We start from the raw sequence: 19,878 nt of genomic DNA on the forward strand, positions 1-19,878 counted from the left end.
CGCCGCACTGTCGCCCGCGGCTGGAGCGGGCATCATACCGACTCCGTCCGGCCGAGCGCACCTGGATAAACACGCTGTATCGTATCGGCCATGTCGGCTGTGATGCCTGCCCTCGGCTGAGCCGTGCGGATATAACCCGACAACCTGAAGCGTGTGTTTGAGCACGGCCCTGCGTGTGTGTGTGTGTGTGTGTGGGTGTGGGTATGTCAGTGTGAGTGTGTGTATGCATGTAAATGGTAAATGAACTGCATTTATATAGTGCTTTTATCCAAAGCGCTTTACAATTGATGCCTCTCATTCGCCAGAGTAGTTAGGAGTTAGGTGTCTTGCTCAAGGACACTTCGAAACGCCCAGGGCGGGGTTTGAACCGGCAACCCTCCGACTGCCAGACAATCGGTCTTACCTCCTGAGCTATGTCGCCCCATAGCTATGTGTGTATATGCATGTATGTGTGTGTGTGTGTGCGCATGTGCATGTCTCTGTGTGAGTGTACATGCATGTGTGTATGTGCTTGTGTGTGCTTGTGTGTGTGTGTGTGTGTGTCTGTGCGTTCAGGTGTAACAGTCCCACTCACCTTGTCGCTCTCCTCACCGAAGGCATGGTCCGGATGGTAGTGGAAGGCGGCCCCAATTCCACCTACGGGGAGGGAAGAGGGACACATTACTTCAGTCGGTTTTATGTGTAATTCCATGGGGGGGAACGCCATGTACAATAAGAAAAGCTACAGACAGCACAACCGAAATCAAAGCATAAGAACATAAGCATTGCCCTACTCATAAGATACGAAATTGCACAAATGAATAGACACCAAAATGACCTGGACCTCAATCTTTGGTTAAGCATCATTTAAACAGCAGTAAGTAACAGAATCCAACCATTAAACACCTGTTGGGTAGCACCCCTACCGCTCACTACAGGATGAGTGTGGTTCTCCGTAGCTGCACATTGATGTCCCTGGCAGTAATGGCCTATTGACGGTCTGCATCAAACGACTCTACCACCTTCCTGTTTCCTTTAACCCTTTGAAGAGTAGGTTTTTTGTGGAAAAAGAAGTTCTAGAACACTGACACTTATGTCAGTGTCCTAGAACTTTACTGCCTTTAATCATCAGTAGTGACTGTTAAATCATCGTTAGAATGCCCAGTCAACAACATTCTAATCACATACGTGTGATCTACTCTTAAAAGTCAGTGTTCCAGAACTCCGTTGCTTTCAATAACCAGCAGCGGCTGATAAAGCGTTAGGAGAACATTCTAATCAGTGTAGCACAGTGGGTAAGGAAGGACGTGTAGCACAGTGGGTAAGGAACTGGGCTTGTAACCGAAAGGTCGCAGGTTCGATTCCCGGATAGGACACTGCCGTTGTACCCTTAAGCAAGGTACTTAACCGAAATTGCTTCAGTAATTATCCAGCTGTATAAATGGATACAATGTAAAGTGCTTTGTAAAAGTTGTGTAAGTCGCTCTGGATAAGAGCGTCTGCTAAATGCCTGTAATGTAATGTAACATTCTAATCAGGTGAGAACATTCTAATCGCACGTCTGCGTTCTTCTCGCACCCCAAAGGGTTAAGCGAGGTTTCTCGTCGCTCTGGGGCACTTCTGTGCCACGCTCAGCCGCCAGCGGTGAGGTGCTTTCCTGCCGATTACCGACACACACAAAAAAAAAAAAAAAACCCCTCACTGGTTCCCGTCAGTCCGCCTCACCGAGCCAGAGACGACCGGGAAACAAAAAACCCAGAAGCAAAGCGGGGCGGCGCTTTCGTCCCCCCCCCTCGCCCGTCTCTCGGTGCCCCTCGGCCCTCGGCGACCGTTCCGCGCGGAACAAAAAAAAAAAAAAAAAACCCAAAAGCCGACTCGAGCTACGGTCGGCAGATAAAGAGCGGAGCGACCAATCAGAAGCCGGCTGAGGAACACGCAGGCCAGCTACCAGAGCACACACGCGGCAGAGATAACACAAGCGCAAACGGAGACGTAGGACCGTAAAGCACGGCACGTACGGGGTTCCGTAAAACGGTACGGACGCGTTGCCGTGAAAACTAACAGCGCGGGCAAGGAGCTGCAAGTGCGCAACACCGGCCAAGATCCATAACATCCCAGTACAGAGGGGACAAGAAAGCGCATGAGAAGAACAACCTCAAAGCCACATCATACGGGCAAAGAACCATGCAAATGTAAAAACAAACCTGTCAAAGTTCAAACAAATTCTGCCTGACTCTCAGATTACAAAGAGCGTAACACTCCAAAGATTCATAGGGACCAAGACTTGCTGTGTGAATTAGGCTACAGTTTCTCAAAAGGTTAAGCAATAGGCTACACTCTAAAAGACGCCACTATGAAAGACAATCGTTGAATTGAACTACAATGACCAAGATGCACATTCTTCAAATGTTCCATAACAATAATAGGCTAAATATTCCCCCCCCCCCCCCCACACGTACGTGACTCAGTAAGAGGAACACAGAACACATCTATGACAAACAAAACAAAGCCAGATGACACATGAGAACAATGGATGGGTAGTTCTTAGTCATGCATTGGCTAACAGCAGGTGAAGTCTGCTAGTCAGTAACAAACTGGATAATGCCACAACCTTGGTGTTTATTCTCACTCATTCACAGCCACACATTTTGATGTGCCTGCAAATAGGCCTATATGGACAGAACAGGAAAAATGGCACATTGACGCAAGAGCAATGCTTGTGCTGCCACATCAGCATCTTCAACATCCTCATCATCATCATCACGTTGTCGGCCTCAAATATCGTGCGTGTCCGAGCAGGACGAAGACGACGGTGAGATATAGGGAGAACGGGGATGGGAGAGAAAGTAAAAGATCGAAAAATACAAGGACGGTACGACGGGATCACGTGATACGGAGAGGTTAACAGCCTGACAGCCAGTGTTTTTGCATCCGGGCTCTAACATTCCTGGGTTAAGCACTGCTGTTCAAGATTCCGCTGCTACGTTCGCACTTTTGATGTATATTTTTGTCCAAAATATTACTCTTCCTCCTCTTTAGCTCGGAGCAAGCGCGGATGCGATATCCTTGGAATCACCTAGAACCCTACTCCGGAGGGAATCTGCACTTTCTTCCACATTAAACACCCCAAAAAAAACAAATGATGGAATAAATATGTAAATAAATAAATAAATAAATAAATAAAACAAAATAAAGTCCTGTCAAAATGCACAAAGGCCTGATATATTCCGTGCCCCCCCCCCATTCTGACTGCCGCGCACAAAGAGAAGAGGGAGAGAGTGTTTTCGGTCTCCTCCGCGGTGAGACGCTGTGAAGTCTGAAGTGAGTGACAACACAAAGACATCGAGCGAGCGGCGGCGACAATGGCGAGAGGCTCGCGGCGAAGCGAGGGGGGGGGGGCGGGGTCCGCGGTAATAACGGAGAAAAAACCCGCCGTTCCGGCCGCGCCGGCGGACAGAGAGACCCGCCGTTTCTCGCCGCTACGTTAGCGCGGCTAAACATAAACATCTGGCCTTAGGACGACCGCTTTGTGTGTGTGTGCGCGTCGCAAACCGAGGACGAACGGGAGCGGACCGACCGGACGGTAAAAAAATACGGTCGGCGGTTCTGACCGTTCGCGTTGCGGTCGAAACGCTGACTAGCGAACAGAACGGCGGTGCGAAACGGGCGGCAGCACGTCCGAGTACACGCGGCGCCGACCTGAACTCGAACGACCTCTTTACCGTCACTGACGCCCAAGGCAATAATTAGGCTAGCTGGAAATTCATTCATACTTTCTACCGAACAAACAATCACGAGCAGAGTTCTCCTGGACGTCCTAGCCATTTGTATAATAATACATTTATTTTATTTATCATTTTTATAAAGCGCTTTATAAAAAGTCAACAACGCCAATATTCCCTTACATTTTACAAAAACGGTTCTGTTATTTTAACCGCTACCCCCCCCCCCCCCCACAGCATTTTCTTAGATGGCGATACACAATGTCAGACATTGCAGGGGATTACATTTGGAATGAACCCAAAGAAGCCGCAGAACACCTTTGTTCGCTTCACTTTGAATATCTGCACGAATGTTGTCAAATATTTTCAAAGTTTTCTTTCAAAAACCTGGTAAAGGTGTGCAAAACGTCTTCTGAAGAGCTTTCACACACGGATTCTCACAAAGCGTCTCTTCTCAGTAAGCAACAAAAAAAAATTTGGCCTTGCAATCTTTGTCTTCAAACGCCTGGCAGACGCTGCTCACAGCCTCCCTTCCCTGGTTCCTCCCTGTTCCTCCTCCCTGTTCTCCTCCTTCGAAGGTGGAATGACCTCAGTTGACCGTTTCTATAATTCCATTTACGTTACATACTGTTACCAGGGCTTTTCCTACACTGAAATGTCTTAGGTGGGCCGTCTAAATGTTTTTTCAAGCCACCCATAGGAGAAATCATGCAGAAAAAAACACATGTAAAACAATTAAAATTGGTCTGTGCATTTATTTGGTCCAATGCAATTTGGTCATGAATGATACTTTATAGCGCAATTGTCGGTTTGTGTATGCCGCTTCCTCTTTTAACTTATATTCGCTTAGATCATTCTGTACTGTAATTGGACATAATATCTAAAATAGGTGCTAATGGTTCATGCAAATATGCAATCTCTTTACAATGAAATGGATGGGATCGGGAATGGTTCGGGATTTACAAGTCCCAAATACCCAAATTATGTAATATTGCTTAATCATTAACCTACACGCTTTTTGCCTATCAGCAGATAGAACTGAAAATAAAATTCAAATAGCCTTTAATGTTGGTTAACAAACGAGTTAACACCCAAAATAATGGTGCAAGCATTCTTTGAGTGAATGTATAAAAGTAATTTAAATACAGTAAACTGGCATGTGTGAGGATTTGCAAAATTAAATGGTTACTTATTATTGTACCCTAAATTTTGAGTTAGAAAAATGAAATGCATTTCAAGACACTATTCCAAACACTATTCCTGTAGAATGACCCTCTTATAATGTGTAAATCCTTCAGTATGAGGCTATATCCCCCAACCCTTAAATAAATATTTAATTTAATTGGTCAATTTTTTTCTGTTTGTAATACATTTCTTTTTTTTTTTTATCTCAATGCATCGTGGAGGTCTCATGAAGACCAGAAAGTCACATTATAATTGTAGGTAAATGTAAGGAAACCAACTGCAGTCACAGTCACACAAAGTCACCACCTAACTCATATTTTGTGCCAAGAAAAACCCTGGTTATACCTCAATCATTCAATTAGGCCTATATATTTTTAAAAAAAGCGTTTCTGTCCCTTTATTCTGGAGCCTTTATTCTGAGACTGGCATTTATTTGATTCTGCTTACCATGTTAAATGCAATTTTATGAGTCCCCATGGCAAGGGAAAAAAAAAAAAAAAAAACGTCTGGCAAACGGCAGCATTTGAAACCGTAAGGCCTCCTTTATTGGCGGTAATAAAACTGGTCGTTCACCAATAACAGCGCTTGCCCCGAAAACTGCCTCGGAGGGGGCGGCCCGCGGACGCACATTCGCGCGGACGATTTTCTCCACGGCGTTCCGTCACGGCTGTAAACAAAAACAACGTTGGAGCTCCACCCCCATCCCATCCCACCCCCCCCACCCCCCCGTTACGCCAGAGTCCAGCTCACAACAGCCCCATTCGGAAGCGACCCCCCCGCCCCCCCCCCCCCCCTTCCCCGGCCGGCTCCAGACCGCTCCCCCGGTTTAGCACGTTAGCACGCAGGCGTGCTCAGCGGACCACACACAGCGCCGTGTAAACACACTTTCCCAGCGCACCACGTGACCCGGCCCACACGAGCCGGGGAAATACGGGGAGAGAGGGAAGTGGATGAGGAGTGGGAGGGAGAGAGGTGGGGAGGGGAGAGGCCTGGATGCCAACCTTTCACAACGTGGCGTGTCTAAAAATACACATTTTCTTTAAAAAAACAAAAGACAAAAACCCTTCCATTCACTGATATCATTTTACCTTGCCTATTCTCCGTTGTCTGGCAACACCCTGAAGGACACGCCCACTGAACATTTTAACAGCTTGCCACTCTAGCGGTGTGGCGAGAACAGCCCTACCGGTGGCCTGCAGGCGATTTGGGGGATCGTCAAGCCCGAGGCCCACAACAGGTCTGTTCGCGAGAACCACAGGCAGGCCTCCCTCCCAGTGCTTCTCTCCAGACGAAATCAGAAATAGGGGCCTGCTCTGCCATTAAAAGGTCATATGAATGGAAAGCGCTAGCAGGTTCCTGCGTTATCCGCTTAAATTTGTTTTTGAAACGAAAGGATACCTTTCAATTTGAGGCTAGTTAAATATGAGGGCCTAGGATTGGAGAGAGAGGGTCGCTTTTTCCATCCCTTTAAGAAAGCGCGTGGACACTGATTGACATGCAAATGGGGTTGGAGGGGGAGTGTCTCGGGAGAAGCCGAACGAGACCGGCCCTGCGGACGCCTTGGCGGTGAGAGGCGGGGCCCGGGGACCGGAGGGAGAACCGAACGGAAAAGGGGGCGGGGCACCGCTCGCCTCGTTCCCCGGCGGCGTCTCGCCACCGCGCGAAAACGGACGAGCCTCACCGGCGGGGGTTACCGCGGGAAACGGGATGCGGGGTTGGGGGGGGTGCCGTACAGGAAGAAGAGGAAGAGCAGCGGGGGATGATGGAATAGGGGGGGGGCAGGGTTATGGGAGCAGGGAGGGGGGAGTTACGGCTTCTTCTTCTTCGTGGCCGCTATCGATTTCCTCAGAGCGGTGAGCCTTTGCCTCGTTTCCGCCCCCTTGGCTCTCCGAACTTCTCTCCCTCTCTCTCCTCTCTCTCTCTCCGGACCCGCCCTCGCCGCCCCTGCATCCTGCTCTTTGATTTCGGCGAAGCGTGACACCCGCGACCCGTAACATCCACTCCCAGCCTCCGCAACATCTGCACCCGCTCTCTCTCTCTTTCCAGTAGATAAAAGAACACGCCAAGGAATGAAACGGACAGCACTGGTTTCCATCCTACCGACATCGTACACTCAGAAACAGAAGGTACGGCGGAGGTACATTTTTTGCTCTTTAGGGAACAAATCTCAAATGTACTCTGGAAATACAATAGTGTTCTATTTGTTTATAATAAGTAGGCCTACCTTTTACAAGCCAAAAAGCAATAAATTATGAAGTACTGCTGGCCAGGGGTACAATTTTATGTAGCCTAGCTATCGGGCACTACCCCAGTGGCTAGCATTTGTACCTTTTTAGGCCCTCTTTTTTTCCTGAGAGTGTAGCATGTGACTGCGACCACATCCCACATAAACCCACATACAAATAAGGCCTAACATGTCTGGAGAGTGTCTGCACTGGGCACGTTGCTGCTAAGGCACACAGAATAACCTCAGGGGACCAGCACATCCCTCTCGCCGTCCCTGCAGTAACACTGTGCCTGTGGATCTATGTGAGCGTATGTGGGGACATAGTCTGACATCACAGAAGAAAGAAATGCGACTCACAAGAATTTTGGAGAAACTAAAACACCTGTCACTTGTACCAAAAATACACGCACAGATCCAGAAAGACTGTTACCTAAGTAACTAAGAACTACAGGGTCAACGTCATTGACCTGTAATTAGAGTCATGACAAATACGCACACCGCTTTGACCTGTAACTACAGCATACAGTCACTTCTTTGACCTGTAACTGCAGTTAAGAGTCACTGTTTTAAACTGTAACTACAACATACAATCGCTGGTATGACCTGTACCTACAGCATACAGAGTTGCTGCTTCAACCTGTAACTGCAACACATGGAGTCACTGCCATCGCTTTGACCTGTAACTGCAGCACATGGAGTCATTTGGTTTTACTGTTGACTGTACAGCGATGGAGCACTGCTTGCTTATAGGTCATGCGTGTATAGTTCAGGCGTATAGGGCACCGTGAGGACACAGAGAAGTAAGGGGCAGTGGGACAGTACCGAATAACCACAGAGCGTTCACTTAGGGGCCCCCGAGCAGGGGAAAGAGGGAGGGAAGGAAGGAAGGAAGGAAGGAAAGGGGGAGGGATGGGAGGTCAGAGGTCAGGAAGCCGAAGAGAAGACGTATTGGCTGGAACCAGGGCAGGGTGCAAGGGTGTCACGGTCCTTCACGACCTCGCGTCTGGTCTCCTATCGCGGTTCCATAGCCATCGTTACAGGAACGCTGTATCTGGGCAAAAAAGAAACGCTAGTTCCACTGCGAGGAAGTGAACGTGGAAAAAAACTGCACGGAAAAAGAAAAGGGCGTGCTAAAGCACACGCCTGTAGCCTATCTGCCGGTTCATCTGAAACCGCTTCCTCCGATTGGCTACAATTTTGAGGTACGCGGTACCCCCCGTGTCAGATGTCATGAGGTCACGGGAACACTAATGAAAATACAGGCGCGCGTCTTCTTCACGGGAGAACATAGCCATTCTTGAATAGGGGTGGTCTTAATTCCATGTTCAATACCAAATTGGAACACAGGCCTTCACAAAGCAGAACTGAATTAGAATTTTTTTCAAAACCGAGCCTTTGATTTTCCAATCTCAGTACTTTTACTGTATTTGGGCTGATGATCTAATTTTTCTCGTGGCATCTCTTTGTAACTTTTAAATAGAAGCACGCAATGAGCTAATTAGCGAAAGATGTGAAGGGATGTGTTCTGTAAAAGTAATTAAGTCCAAATCATCAACCGCAAAAATGTTAATCAAGAAAATGATACAAGTATAAAGTTTTAGGCATCTACAGTGTCAAGTATTCATTTACTTATAATAAACCGGATGAAATATAAGTAGACAAAAAAAAACCTGAACTGCAACAGTGCTTGGATCCCTAGGAAAACCATCTTAAATTAGCACACATTCTGATCAATCGTACAGCTAGCCTCTCTCCTGTCTTAAAGGGAGATGGTCGATTAATTTCAAATGAGCAGCACCCTTTCAGCAGGTTTATCTGTTCCTGCCAAACTCAGAATTGCAAAATGTGTTTTCACTCTGGATACAAGGGTTTGCTTTGGCGTAGCATTCAGAGGCTAACTGGACTTCAAAGTCATTTTCACAATTCTTTCCCATGCATGCAAGCTCACAGGCAGCTCCCTCTTCACAAAAGAGAGATATAGGCCTACATCCATCCATATTTTATTAATTCAAATACTATTTCGGAATACAAAACTACAGGTTCATCGTGACAAAAATCAAGCATATTTCTTTTTGTTTTCCATTTCGGTTTCCACAAAACTGCTCCTTGAATGATTTCGAAAGGATGATGCCCAAGCCAATGAGGGCCCGCCACACGGCGGCGTTCATCTGTCAGCGGTAAACTATTAGTCACGCTCGCATTAATATTCATAACGTCAACCCAACAATCCATTAGCGGCCCTGTTCTTAAACACGGCCAGACGAGTTCCGTTTTTAGAGGTGAAAAGTGGATCGGAAGCGTTACGTAAATCCTCGACAGGAGCCGACCTGAATCGGACGCCGAGATTGCTTTGTGGCCCATTTCTTTACCCGTCCCGCTTTTTCAAAAAAAATCGAGCGGCTCGGTTTACGGTGGAGTCCTGACCTGGATTCCCCGGTAGCGCGCGCGGGGAGCCGCGTTTAGGCTTATCCGGTGCCTGGGCAGGGTCGGGGCCGGGCTCGCATTCGCGGCGCGGCGAAAATTCGTCGGGATCGGGGCGCGAGCGGAACGGGGCCCCCCTCCGCGTGCGTTTCGCGGGGCCGCGGAATCCGAGACGAAGAGCAGACGGAGGGAGAGGGAGAGAGGGCAGGAAGCGGAGGAAGAGGAGATAAGTACGCGGGCCGCTGACGAAGTGCGCCCCTCGCGCCGAAGGACGGGGGGGGGGAAGGACGGAGGGAATGTTCTGGAAGGGTCTGAGAGAGAGAGAGAGAGAGAGAGAGGGGGGCCGCTTGGCTCCACGGCCCCGCTCGGGTTGGGTTTCTCTTGCCCCCGCGAACGAACGCGGACGGGAAAAGGGACGCCAGAGGCCTGTGGCCGCCACCCCACCCCCCCCTCCCCTCCCTTTCCTCCCTTTCCTCTCCACACGTTTCTCCCCCCCCCTCCCCCTTCTGCTCTCTCCCCTTCCCTCCTCCGGGGTTTCAACTCCCCTCCTTTCTCTTGGTTTCCCGTATTGGTTTTCCGTTATTCAGAGGGAACTATTCAGTAGATCCATGCAAATGAATCATCGCTATGCTTTTTGCGAAAAGGAGATTGCGAATCTCCGTGGAATCCTCTCCCTACAGGACAATGCAGACAGCCCTCTGAAGAACACGATCTCCGTTTCAGCCTGATGAATTGTTTTAAAATGCAGCTCCCGTGGATCCGTGTGATAAGACTTCAGGGAAACAAAGCATTTCTAAATCAGCTTCATAAGCACCACTGACTTAGCATGTAATTAGCATGTCCAATTAAATGCTTCCCCTAAGGTTAATCTCTAATATAATAGCCCAATAGCCTTTGCAGAAAACTTTAAAGCATAGCCTAGGTTTTATTACCTCAAATAAAAAATTTTATATAACCTCTACATTATGATGACTTTTGTAAGTGGCAAAACTAAATTTTCAGGGTAAATGTCGGTAGCCTATGTGTTGCTTTGTCTTTCACGTTTACCGGTTTCTCACAAATTACCTATTTCTGTTTGGGTGATTTTATTTAATTTTTTACCTCACAATATTTTTTTTTCTTAACAGTGGTGTTAATGTTGATACTAAATTAAAGATTTGCTTTTTACACACAAAAGAATACTGAAATTAAAAGTATAGTGATATGCCTTTAGAAACTGTGTAAATGCTAACAATAGCCTATAGCCTATATCATATCATAAAGGAAAAAACAACTTAACAAATATTAGGATTACGCACTTCAGTATTATTGGTCCTGCTGCATTGGATTGAGGCTCTTTCACCAATTGAATTTGGGAGTATTAGTTTCACAGAGTCTATAGCCTATGTGGCATGAAATTATTATGGCACAAAAAGTATCAAGAATCTCCAAGAGCGAGGTCTATCTCTGTCAGCAAACCTTACTGTTACTGTTCAAACCTAACAAAGACTTAGGCCTAGTTGTCAGCAGCTGCAAAGAAATATCACTCAGTGCTTTTACATTTAGTTCATGCCAATGTAATTAACAGTTTCCTTGCGTTTCTAAGCAGTCCGTCAATATACCCTCTCGTTCAAATCTGTACAGTTGGATTTAACGTCCACAGAAAATCAATTCAGTCCACAACACCAGAAATATTCTGCGCAACAGGGTGCCGTGCAAAGAAGAGAGACGTGAGCGCGGCCAAACGCTTGAAGCACCAGAAGGCTTGCGCTTCCTGAATATTTTTGGGTCGGAAAAAGGAATGAAACCGGCTAATACAAAATGGCTTGAAAACGTAAAGCCATTACGTGGTCATTTTAAATATGTACGGCCGAAGATTATTTTAGGTTCACGCGTAGTCTTCCCCGTTCCATTTAACTCTTTCGAAGGTATCGTTTTTTGAAGCCGCCACCGGCCTCCGTTTTCCCTGCCCAGCGCCGTGCCTCGGGCCTTCTGGTTTTTCCACATTCTGCACTGAAAGCGAAGGGAAGGTCGAGCCTTTTTCTGTCAGAGCCCCGCGACTCTGGAACAACCGGCCCGAAGAGATCAGGTTAACTGTGTTCAATTGTGAAACTTTCGAAAGGTCACTTCATAGGCTAGCTTTAACTAAAACATTACTTTCTGGATTTCCGCCTTTCGTTTCCGTGTTCTTATCTTGCTGCAGTTTTATATTATTATTGTCTTCCGTTTGTTTTTAACTTTTGTGTTTTTAACATTTGTGATGTTTAATTACGGTTTATTTAACATCTGTTTCATAAATGCTAGGCTATATAACGTTTATAATAATAATTATTATAATTGTGATTATGATAATAATCACCATCATCATCATCACCATAAAATCACAATAATAATAATTATTATAATAGTAATAATAACAATCACAACTACAATAATAATTATAATCTTTGTCCCCAAATTGTTCTGGAAGCTTCTTGTTCTTCTTGCTTCCAGTTGCATCTTTACTTCATCCTTCAGTATACTGGTGGTAAAAAAGCACTTGCTTTCTGTTTGCATACAATACAACCATACAGTTTGCTTTATTAGGAGAAAATACAGACATGATATATGCAAAACAGACACACACACACACACACTCCAGCAGGCCTTCACCACAGAGACTTTCTGCTGACACAAGCGAAGATTGCACACATTGATCACACACCTAAAGACCACATTCTCTTGAGATGGCAAGGCGAAAAAACCCAGGGCCAAGTTAATCCAATGAATGTAGGAACACATGGGTAAGCATTGCTTTGGAACATGGCTTGTTTGGTTTCAGTGAAACATTAGCAAACATCGCACCGCAACTTGGCTTCAGCACGATATCAACAATTTCATAGGCAGAATTTTTTCAGAATTGTGTTTTTTATAGATACATATAGGCTAAGGCATATGCTTCATGTGTATGTGGAGAATGCATTTATAACACACAATACCAATGCCAATCAATAGAGACAATACTTTGTCATTAATACAGGCATCCTGTGATTTACTTGACAGAAAACAATAGTCAAACAAATAAAGACACGAAATGCATAATGATCAAAGAAAAACATAACAATCCAACTTCCCTTACCCTAGAATTATTATTTGTATTTGTTCAGAAAAAAACATAATTGCACCTATAGGGTATTCATGTGCCTTTTATGGGCTGCAAAAAGCTTTACTTTAAATGGGAAAAAAAAGTCTGCTTTTACATATTCAAACCGTTTACGCTAGCCAATAAAAAAAAGGAGCATGACATAACAGAATTCACCACAAACTTTATTTAAAAAAACTGCTCCGTCCCCACGCTTTCCTGACCCAGTTTCTTCCAGCTGGACCGCACGCCCCGGGGCTGGGAACTGTCCGTGCCAGACCGACAGGCAGACAGGACTCGTTTCGTGACGCGGGGGCCGCCGCCGCCCCTCCCCGAGGCCCCACCTCAGACCCTTCATTACGGGGTTCGCCGGCGTCTCTCGGGCCCCGGCGTCGGCGAGCGCGGGCTCTCCCCCCGCCCCGAGTCCGCTCCTACGAATTACGCTCCAAAAACGAGTTAGCGGGCGCAAAACCGTCGCCGCTTGGCGGGCGGCTCGTAAACAGGGGGTTCGGCGGCCGCCGGCCCGGTAAGAGCCCGAAAGCGAGCCGGGGGCAGCTGTGGGCTGGCCCCTCCCGACAGACGCCCCCCCCTCGCCTAAACGGCGCCTTTTATTCCCGGGCTCTCCGCGCGTCTACATTTTGGTCAGGAGCGAAGCGTCCTTATTATAGAAACCCTCGGTTAAACGGGCCGTGTTCGCAAACCCGTTTCTTTTCGAAACTCTCCACAGCAGCCGAGCGCCTCTCCCGCCCCGCGCTCCTGCAGGTCACGGTCACTCAAAGGGACCGCTACGTCGCGCGGCGTCCAGCCGACGCCGTCACCCAAGCTTACCGCGTTTCTTCTCTCTGCACACTGTGCATTTGCACAGCTGGAAGTTTTTTATTGCGGCAATTCAGGTTAAGTACCCTTGGCTCCGGGATACAATGGGAGAGCGCCATCCGGGTTCCAGACCCACAATGTCGCAGCTCGCGAGCCCGGTTTCCTCTCCATTATGTGCCGTACTGCCGTCCTGACCGCGAAGCGAACCGCTGTCGCCAGGAAAGGGCACCGACACAGTAATCCTCGACTCGCCGTACCAGTTTGTTTGTTTTTTTTCCCCCGCTTGTCGCGAGCGGAGGTCGCGCGGGGTGACCGCGCGCACGTTCAAGTCCCCGGTCTTTGAGCCGGTCTCCCGGGCCGACGCGAAACGTTATCGCGGCGTTGCCGCGACGTAACGTACGGCCGGTGTTAAAAAAAACACCGACAAGACATTCCGGTAACGTTGCGAGGACCTTTTGTGTTTTGGCAGGGAGCCACTGGGAGAGGAGGAGACGTCAGCGGAGGCCCCTCCCCTTCTCCCGCCCACGTCTTTGTGAAAAGCTGGGCTCGTTGCAGCCTTTCGCGTACTCTGGCCCCTGGAAGGCCCTAAAAGACGGTACGCGGCTTGGAAGCCGGCCCGACGGCGATCCGGAGGCGCGCAGCACTCCCGTGTCAGCGGATGGACCGCTACCGGTCCTCATTCCCCTTTAAAAACCCGGCACAAGGGGCTCCTTGTGCAAAGACGACTACGCCCGAGGGAAAGCTAGCGCTGCTGGTAGCATCCCGGTCGCCTCGCTGCCCTGAACTATAGCTACTTCCCGCGGCCGAGTTAACTTTCCGCTAAGAGATCGAAAATAAAATACCGATCCGTTTTACTCATCGCGCCTTCAGCGTGGCACTCGTGAACCCAGGTCATGTGACTGGGAACGGCTATTTTGGGTGAAAGGCAGTTATTAAAAGTTACCAGAAACCAACAAGTTTGAACAAAGCAGACCGGCAGAAAATAGATTAAAAACACAGCTGGTATGTGTGGGAGGCAACGTGGGATGCAAATAACACAAGTAATGCACAGCATTTTAAGCCATTCTTTGTTTTCCGAGGAGCAGGCTGACGTGCTGTGTGATGGCTGCTTTAAAGACAATGTAAGAGCTGGAAACAGCTCAAAATGCAAACAAACTGGGAATCCAGTTTCAATGTCGGCAGCTCTAATGGTTGGGTGTGTTTGGCCTATATTTATACAGAGTTAGTGTGTCACATACATGAATAAGTACCTCTTTTTTTTTTAATTTAATAAAGCTGCATTAGCCATTTAGGCTACCTATTAATGAACTAGGCTATCTAATGTAGCCTACTTATTTGTGCTGGATTTGTGCAAGCTTTTTTAGCATATACCTAGTGTCTGCACTCACTGAATGACCCAACTTAGATTTAACAGATGATATGTACGCACATCTACACAAAATAATATGCTTAATCCATACTCTATCCAATTCTGGCCGTCACATCAAGAAGCTTAATGTGTTAGTATAAAGAACAACTGGCTCTCAGTAAGTTAAATATTGTCTGCCATATACACTTTTTATACAGTACATTCACACTGACTTCAGCTAGTCCAGTGGCTGATAACAACACAGCACATGTACAGTAGACTCTAATTTCAAAAAGCCTTCAGAAATCTTACCATTCATCTGACAGAACGTAGCCTACATCTGTTTTACCTGGTTGATATAAAATAAATGATGAAAACAAAGGGCTTGAAGTGTCAAGGGCCAAAACATCATAACCAATTTTCCTCTTGCATTCAGGGGGCAGGAGGTAGTTGAAGAAAAAATGTATTACTTCATTGCATCATTACTTTATTCAGCTGGTAATGCAGACTATTCAATAACAACAATAACAATCACAAAAAAGTACAGATTTAGTTTTTTTCTAACCTACATATACTCGGCTTCTAAAGTAGATTTCAAACACTTCTTCCATCGATGAAGATACAGCTCTGAAACTACACAAAATGTCCATAACTGTCCGGGATGAAAGCTAGGGAATGTGATAATTAGCATTATCACAGGCCTTAACCACAGACATAGCCAGGACTATGCGATGATAATCTCTTGAATTCACACTTGGATTCAACTCTTGTCACCTTGTCACCCAGGAGAACTATTTTAGGACATTTAAAGCCTACCTGGAGTCAGCCACAATGTCACTGAATTAGCAATACAGCATCAAAGGTAATAGGCCAAAAATGTATCTGTTAGTGATGTTTGTGTGAACTTCAAGCATTTAAGAGGGGTGTGCTCAATACTTCAGTTCAGTACTTTCTAGGTACAAATATGGCTACTTCTCCAAGCATGACCGCTCAGCCACTAATTAAAACAATTTTCTACACTGGAAAACAGAGCCAGTTGCCCCAACCTGACTTTTCAAAACCTTGCCCATCAAATTAAGAACTTTGGTCAGCTTTGAGGAACTGCCTTGACCAGCAACTGTGAAATTACTGTCAACCAACCACCACAGGAATTAAATTATGCAAGAGCCAATGTCTGATGTACAATTGGCAGAGACCCTTCCAGTATCAGCCCATCCATATGTCAGCTGTGTCTCCTTCATATGTCTCTTGAGATTATCCAAACTACTCTAGAAACACCAGATATTCACTAAGACAGCCCATGGTCAGGTGTACAAGTACTTCAGCAGCAGCTAATGTCATGTTTATGCTAAACAGGCTTAAACTAAACCTCAACATGGCTGTGCCAATTGTAACCTAGAGATTCAGTAAAGATCAGATGCCCATACAGATGCCCATGCAGCTCATTTCCCCACTTGGCCAACCTAAACCCAGCTAACACAAAATGTCCACACAACGTTACTCTAATGTGCTGTCAATGTTATAACATTGCAGCAACATTGCGAGAACGTTTTGGGGGGAAAGTGACAGCTAGCCTAAATAATCTATTATTTGTGTGATGCTTAGTTTTCAAGCCAGATGGTGAATTGAGCAATAGGAGCGGGGTGCTGTTTAATTCTGAGCAGAGGAAGTGACAATTCTCAAATGGGAAATGGTAACTGTAATTGATACAGCTTAGACATAACCAAGGTGAAGCCTTGGTTTATTCTAGCAAGCAAACACAACATTCATTTCATGACAACCCATTGTGAAATCCTCAAAAATATATCAGCTAAATGACATTGCTGTCAAACTGAATATGGTATTTATGGGGTGAGGCCTGCCAAAATGAGAAACACAAAAATGAAATCCCGTAAAGTGAAATAAATAGGCCAACAGAAAGAACAGCAACACACCTTAGATGGAAAAAAAACAGTAACAGAGTATACCATGCTTAATATTTTTGGAACTCTTTATTTTACCTATTTTAGTTTGAAAGGTCAGTTAATTAAAAAATATATATATATTATTTCAGTTTTAGTGTATATTTTTAGTAGATCCATACAGTATGTGCATGTGATGAAGGATATTTTATAAAGCTGCAATAGTTTCTGATGCTCTGCCAGACCAGTATTACAATGACAGGTGTCAGGGCATTCAAGGGTTTATGAAGCAAGAAAATATACTTCAAGTATCTGCAACACAGCGTGTGCAGAAAGGTCACGACTTCATAGATTGTATGTCTCCTGCATATTACCAAATTACTCTTCAAAAAAATTATGTTTAACCTTATTTTCGTTCGGAACCATTTCCTACAGCCATGTAAAGCGCCCAAGGAAATTGTGGTATGGCTTCCTGTATCAACATTTCCTTGGGTCTTTGAGAGTGACGAGCAAACGCTTCTAGAAGGAAAGAATTACTGCCAAGATATAAAGAAACACTTTTATGTTTATAATTGTGAATAAACAGAACGAAATGTATCTATTCGTATGCAGTCTCTGGGAACACAGCGTCTCCGTACAAGCAGTTTCAGAGTAACTTGTAAGGTGTTTCCTTGCTTTTAGACAACAAACCTCGGAATGCCCCCATACCTGACACTGTAAAGCGCTACTTCTTAAATACCAGAACAACAACAAAACAAAAAAGATACAGGCAGAGAGTGTAACGGTATTGCAGTACGGCAAGCTATGGAGCATCTACACTATTTACTCAACAGTGTCGCTTGCCAAGCCAGCTGACGTCTTGGCAGTGAGGCTATTTGCTCTGCAAGTATAGCACAACTGAACTGAGCTGAACTTGTGAAGTAAAACCGAAAAAGCGAACAGAGACCGACGAGATTACCAGGGGTGTGAAAATGAATTTAACTTGCTGGTTAACTAAACAAACAATACATAGACAAGTAAGACACACAGCTAGCTGCTATGTTAACCCGTCATCCGTCCACCCAACCCCCACCAACCAAAACAGAAAAAGCTTAGCCAAGTGTAGCACCACAGAGGTTCGATGAGAGCTGCCAGTAGTACAAGTTCGGGCAGAATAAAACATTTATCTACCTGCTCCGAGGTGTCTGTGTGCTCCGGGGCCTGTGTGTCGATGTGCTCCTACTAACAGGTTATTTCCTGGGGTAACGTCACGCTGGTTCTCCGTTGGACTATGTGCTCCAAGTGGTAGGCGTCCAGGGTTGTGCTGTTGGTGATGGATACCGATGACTCCGCCGTTGGTAATATTGTTGTTTGTGTTATTACTGTTACCACCACTGTTCATGCTGTACTGGTAGAATCCAGAACGCGATCGCGATCGAGTCCTCGGGGGATCCATGGCCGGGGGTTGCGGGTGGTTGTAAGAGAAGGTGAAGGGGGAGGGGGTAGGAGGGTACTGCGACGGAGAGAACGACACGGGTGCTAGTGAAAGCCTGCCGGTGTGGCTGCGCCTGTCCGTTCCCCTGCCCCCCTCCGCGCCCCAGTAATCGGCCTGCTGTTGAGACAGAAAGCCCGTGTCCTCACATTGAGTGTTCCGTTTCGGGACAGTAACGTTATCTGGAACAGTGGGACACTGGGAATAGACACGAGGCTCCTGTGTTGTTGGTTGACCAGCTACAGCAATGGGCATTTCCTTTCAGCGTCCCTCCCTTAAGTAGCAACTAGCTCACTGAAGCACTTTTTAAGTCAGAAAATAGCCGTTGTTCAACTAGCTAGCATGTTATAATGATTAGCTAACTAATCTAACGGTAAAAAGACAACACGAACTTAAGACACCAATATATCATAAGCCAACTAGTAAGCTCACCGCCGTATATAAAAAAGAAAAAAATACATTAGATGTTCTACTTAAAATCCAAATGGCAGAAACCAGCTCATTCTGTTTCACCGCTCAGCTAGTTTAGTTAGTTTCTAGTACCTTAGGTAGCCAAAGTTTGTGACTTCGCTTGCTCGTACTAGACAGCTAAGGGTACCAAAACACCCCACAACAGGACTTTACCTATCTAACTCCTTTCTCAGACTTGGCTAGAAAATGAAACTGACAGTTGCCTAGCTAGCTTGCAGGCAAGCTACTTCAGTAAACTCATCCCTCATTCAGCATCCAATCCACTTCATTAGCTAACGTTAGCGAACATTCACACGCATAAATCATCAGCACATTAACGTCTCTGCTCGGCTCTTCTTGTAGGCTAACTTAAAGCTAGCGACAAAACGTATCCAGCTAGCCAGCTAATAATCAGTCACGCAACCTTTCCAGAAAAACTAACCAGCTAACGTAGTTAGTCAACTGGCTAGGATACCATGTCCAGAAATAAAGGAAAGTGTTCGTATATATTCGCAGTAAGCTATTCAACGTTTGCGCGACTGGTTTTGTTATTCTATTTTCTTGTTTGCACCATTAATAACATTAGCACTAATTTGATCGTAGCTAACGTTACGCTAGCGAGCTAATAACATCTGACACAAGTTTGCTAGCAAGTTCCCGTAAACCTTTGCTAAGTTTCTGCCATTCTAAAAAAAATGGGAGTCGGGCAGTTTTCTAGCTAATAAAATGATTATTTTTGTGTCGGCGCTCTCTTCCTCTGGGGAAAAATGCCGAGAAGGTCCGTATAGTAATGTTAGCCAGCCAGCTACAGCTAGTTGATGCTGGGAAAAGTAACCTCCCCTTCGCACACTGGACGAGATCCAGTCGATTCCAAATCGAGTAAAACTATGAGCTCTGCCTTTCCATCATCTTGGACAGTAAATCAAATTCGCGCTGCTTCTCTTCCGATTTAAATCCCCGCGTTATTCGGCTGGAAAGACCATACCACGGACTTCCAGCGGCGTGTGAGTGCCCTGGCGATGTCAGTGTGAAATATGACTGAAAATCAATGGGATTTCAGATCTCCAGCAAGACCGAATACATAGAAAACAGAAAAATAGAGTAAACTCCGAATTTTGGGCTAATACTGTATTTTCTGGACTACCGACTGGCTTAGTATTATAAATTTTACAGAGTAATAATAATTATAATCTTATGTTAGCGCGCTGTACGTTATTTTATGGGTATTTTTTGCAACAAAACGTTTGAATCGATTATG

General features: G+C 46.0%; 1 protein-coding gene across 1 annotated transcript in view; it reads right to left on the reverse strand.

Moving 5' to 3' along the window:
• Nucleotides 1–19,667, reverse strand: part of rnf38 (ring finger protein 38) — a 36,160-nt gene extending 16,493 nt beyond the window's left edge. Inside the window, exons 1-2 of the mRNA XM_064344338.1 lie at nt 17,870–19,667; nt 575–636 (exon numbers count right to left, since the gene is read on the reverse strand). Of these exons, the coding sequence (XP_064200408.1) occupies nt 575–636; nt 17,870–18,425 (618 nt within the window). The 5' untranslated portion in view covers nt 18,426–19,667. The remainder of the gene's footprint in view (nt 1–574; nt 637–17,869) is intronic.
• Between the last annotated feature and the right edge of the window lie 211 nt (nt 19,668–19,878).

Source organism: Anguilla rostrata, chromosome 7 (genome assembly GCF_018555375.3).
Source record: "Anguilla rostrata isolate EN2019 chromosome 7, ASM1855537v3, whole genome shotgun sequence".
Taxonomy (NCBI): domain Eukaryota; kingdom Metazoa; phylum Chordata; class Actinopteri; order Anguilliformes; family Anguillidae; genus Anguilla; species Anguilla rostrata.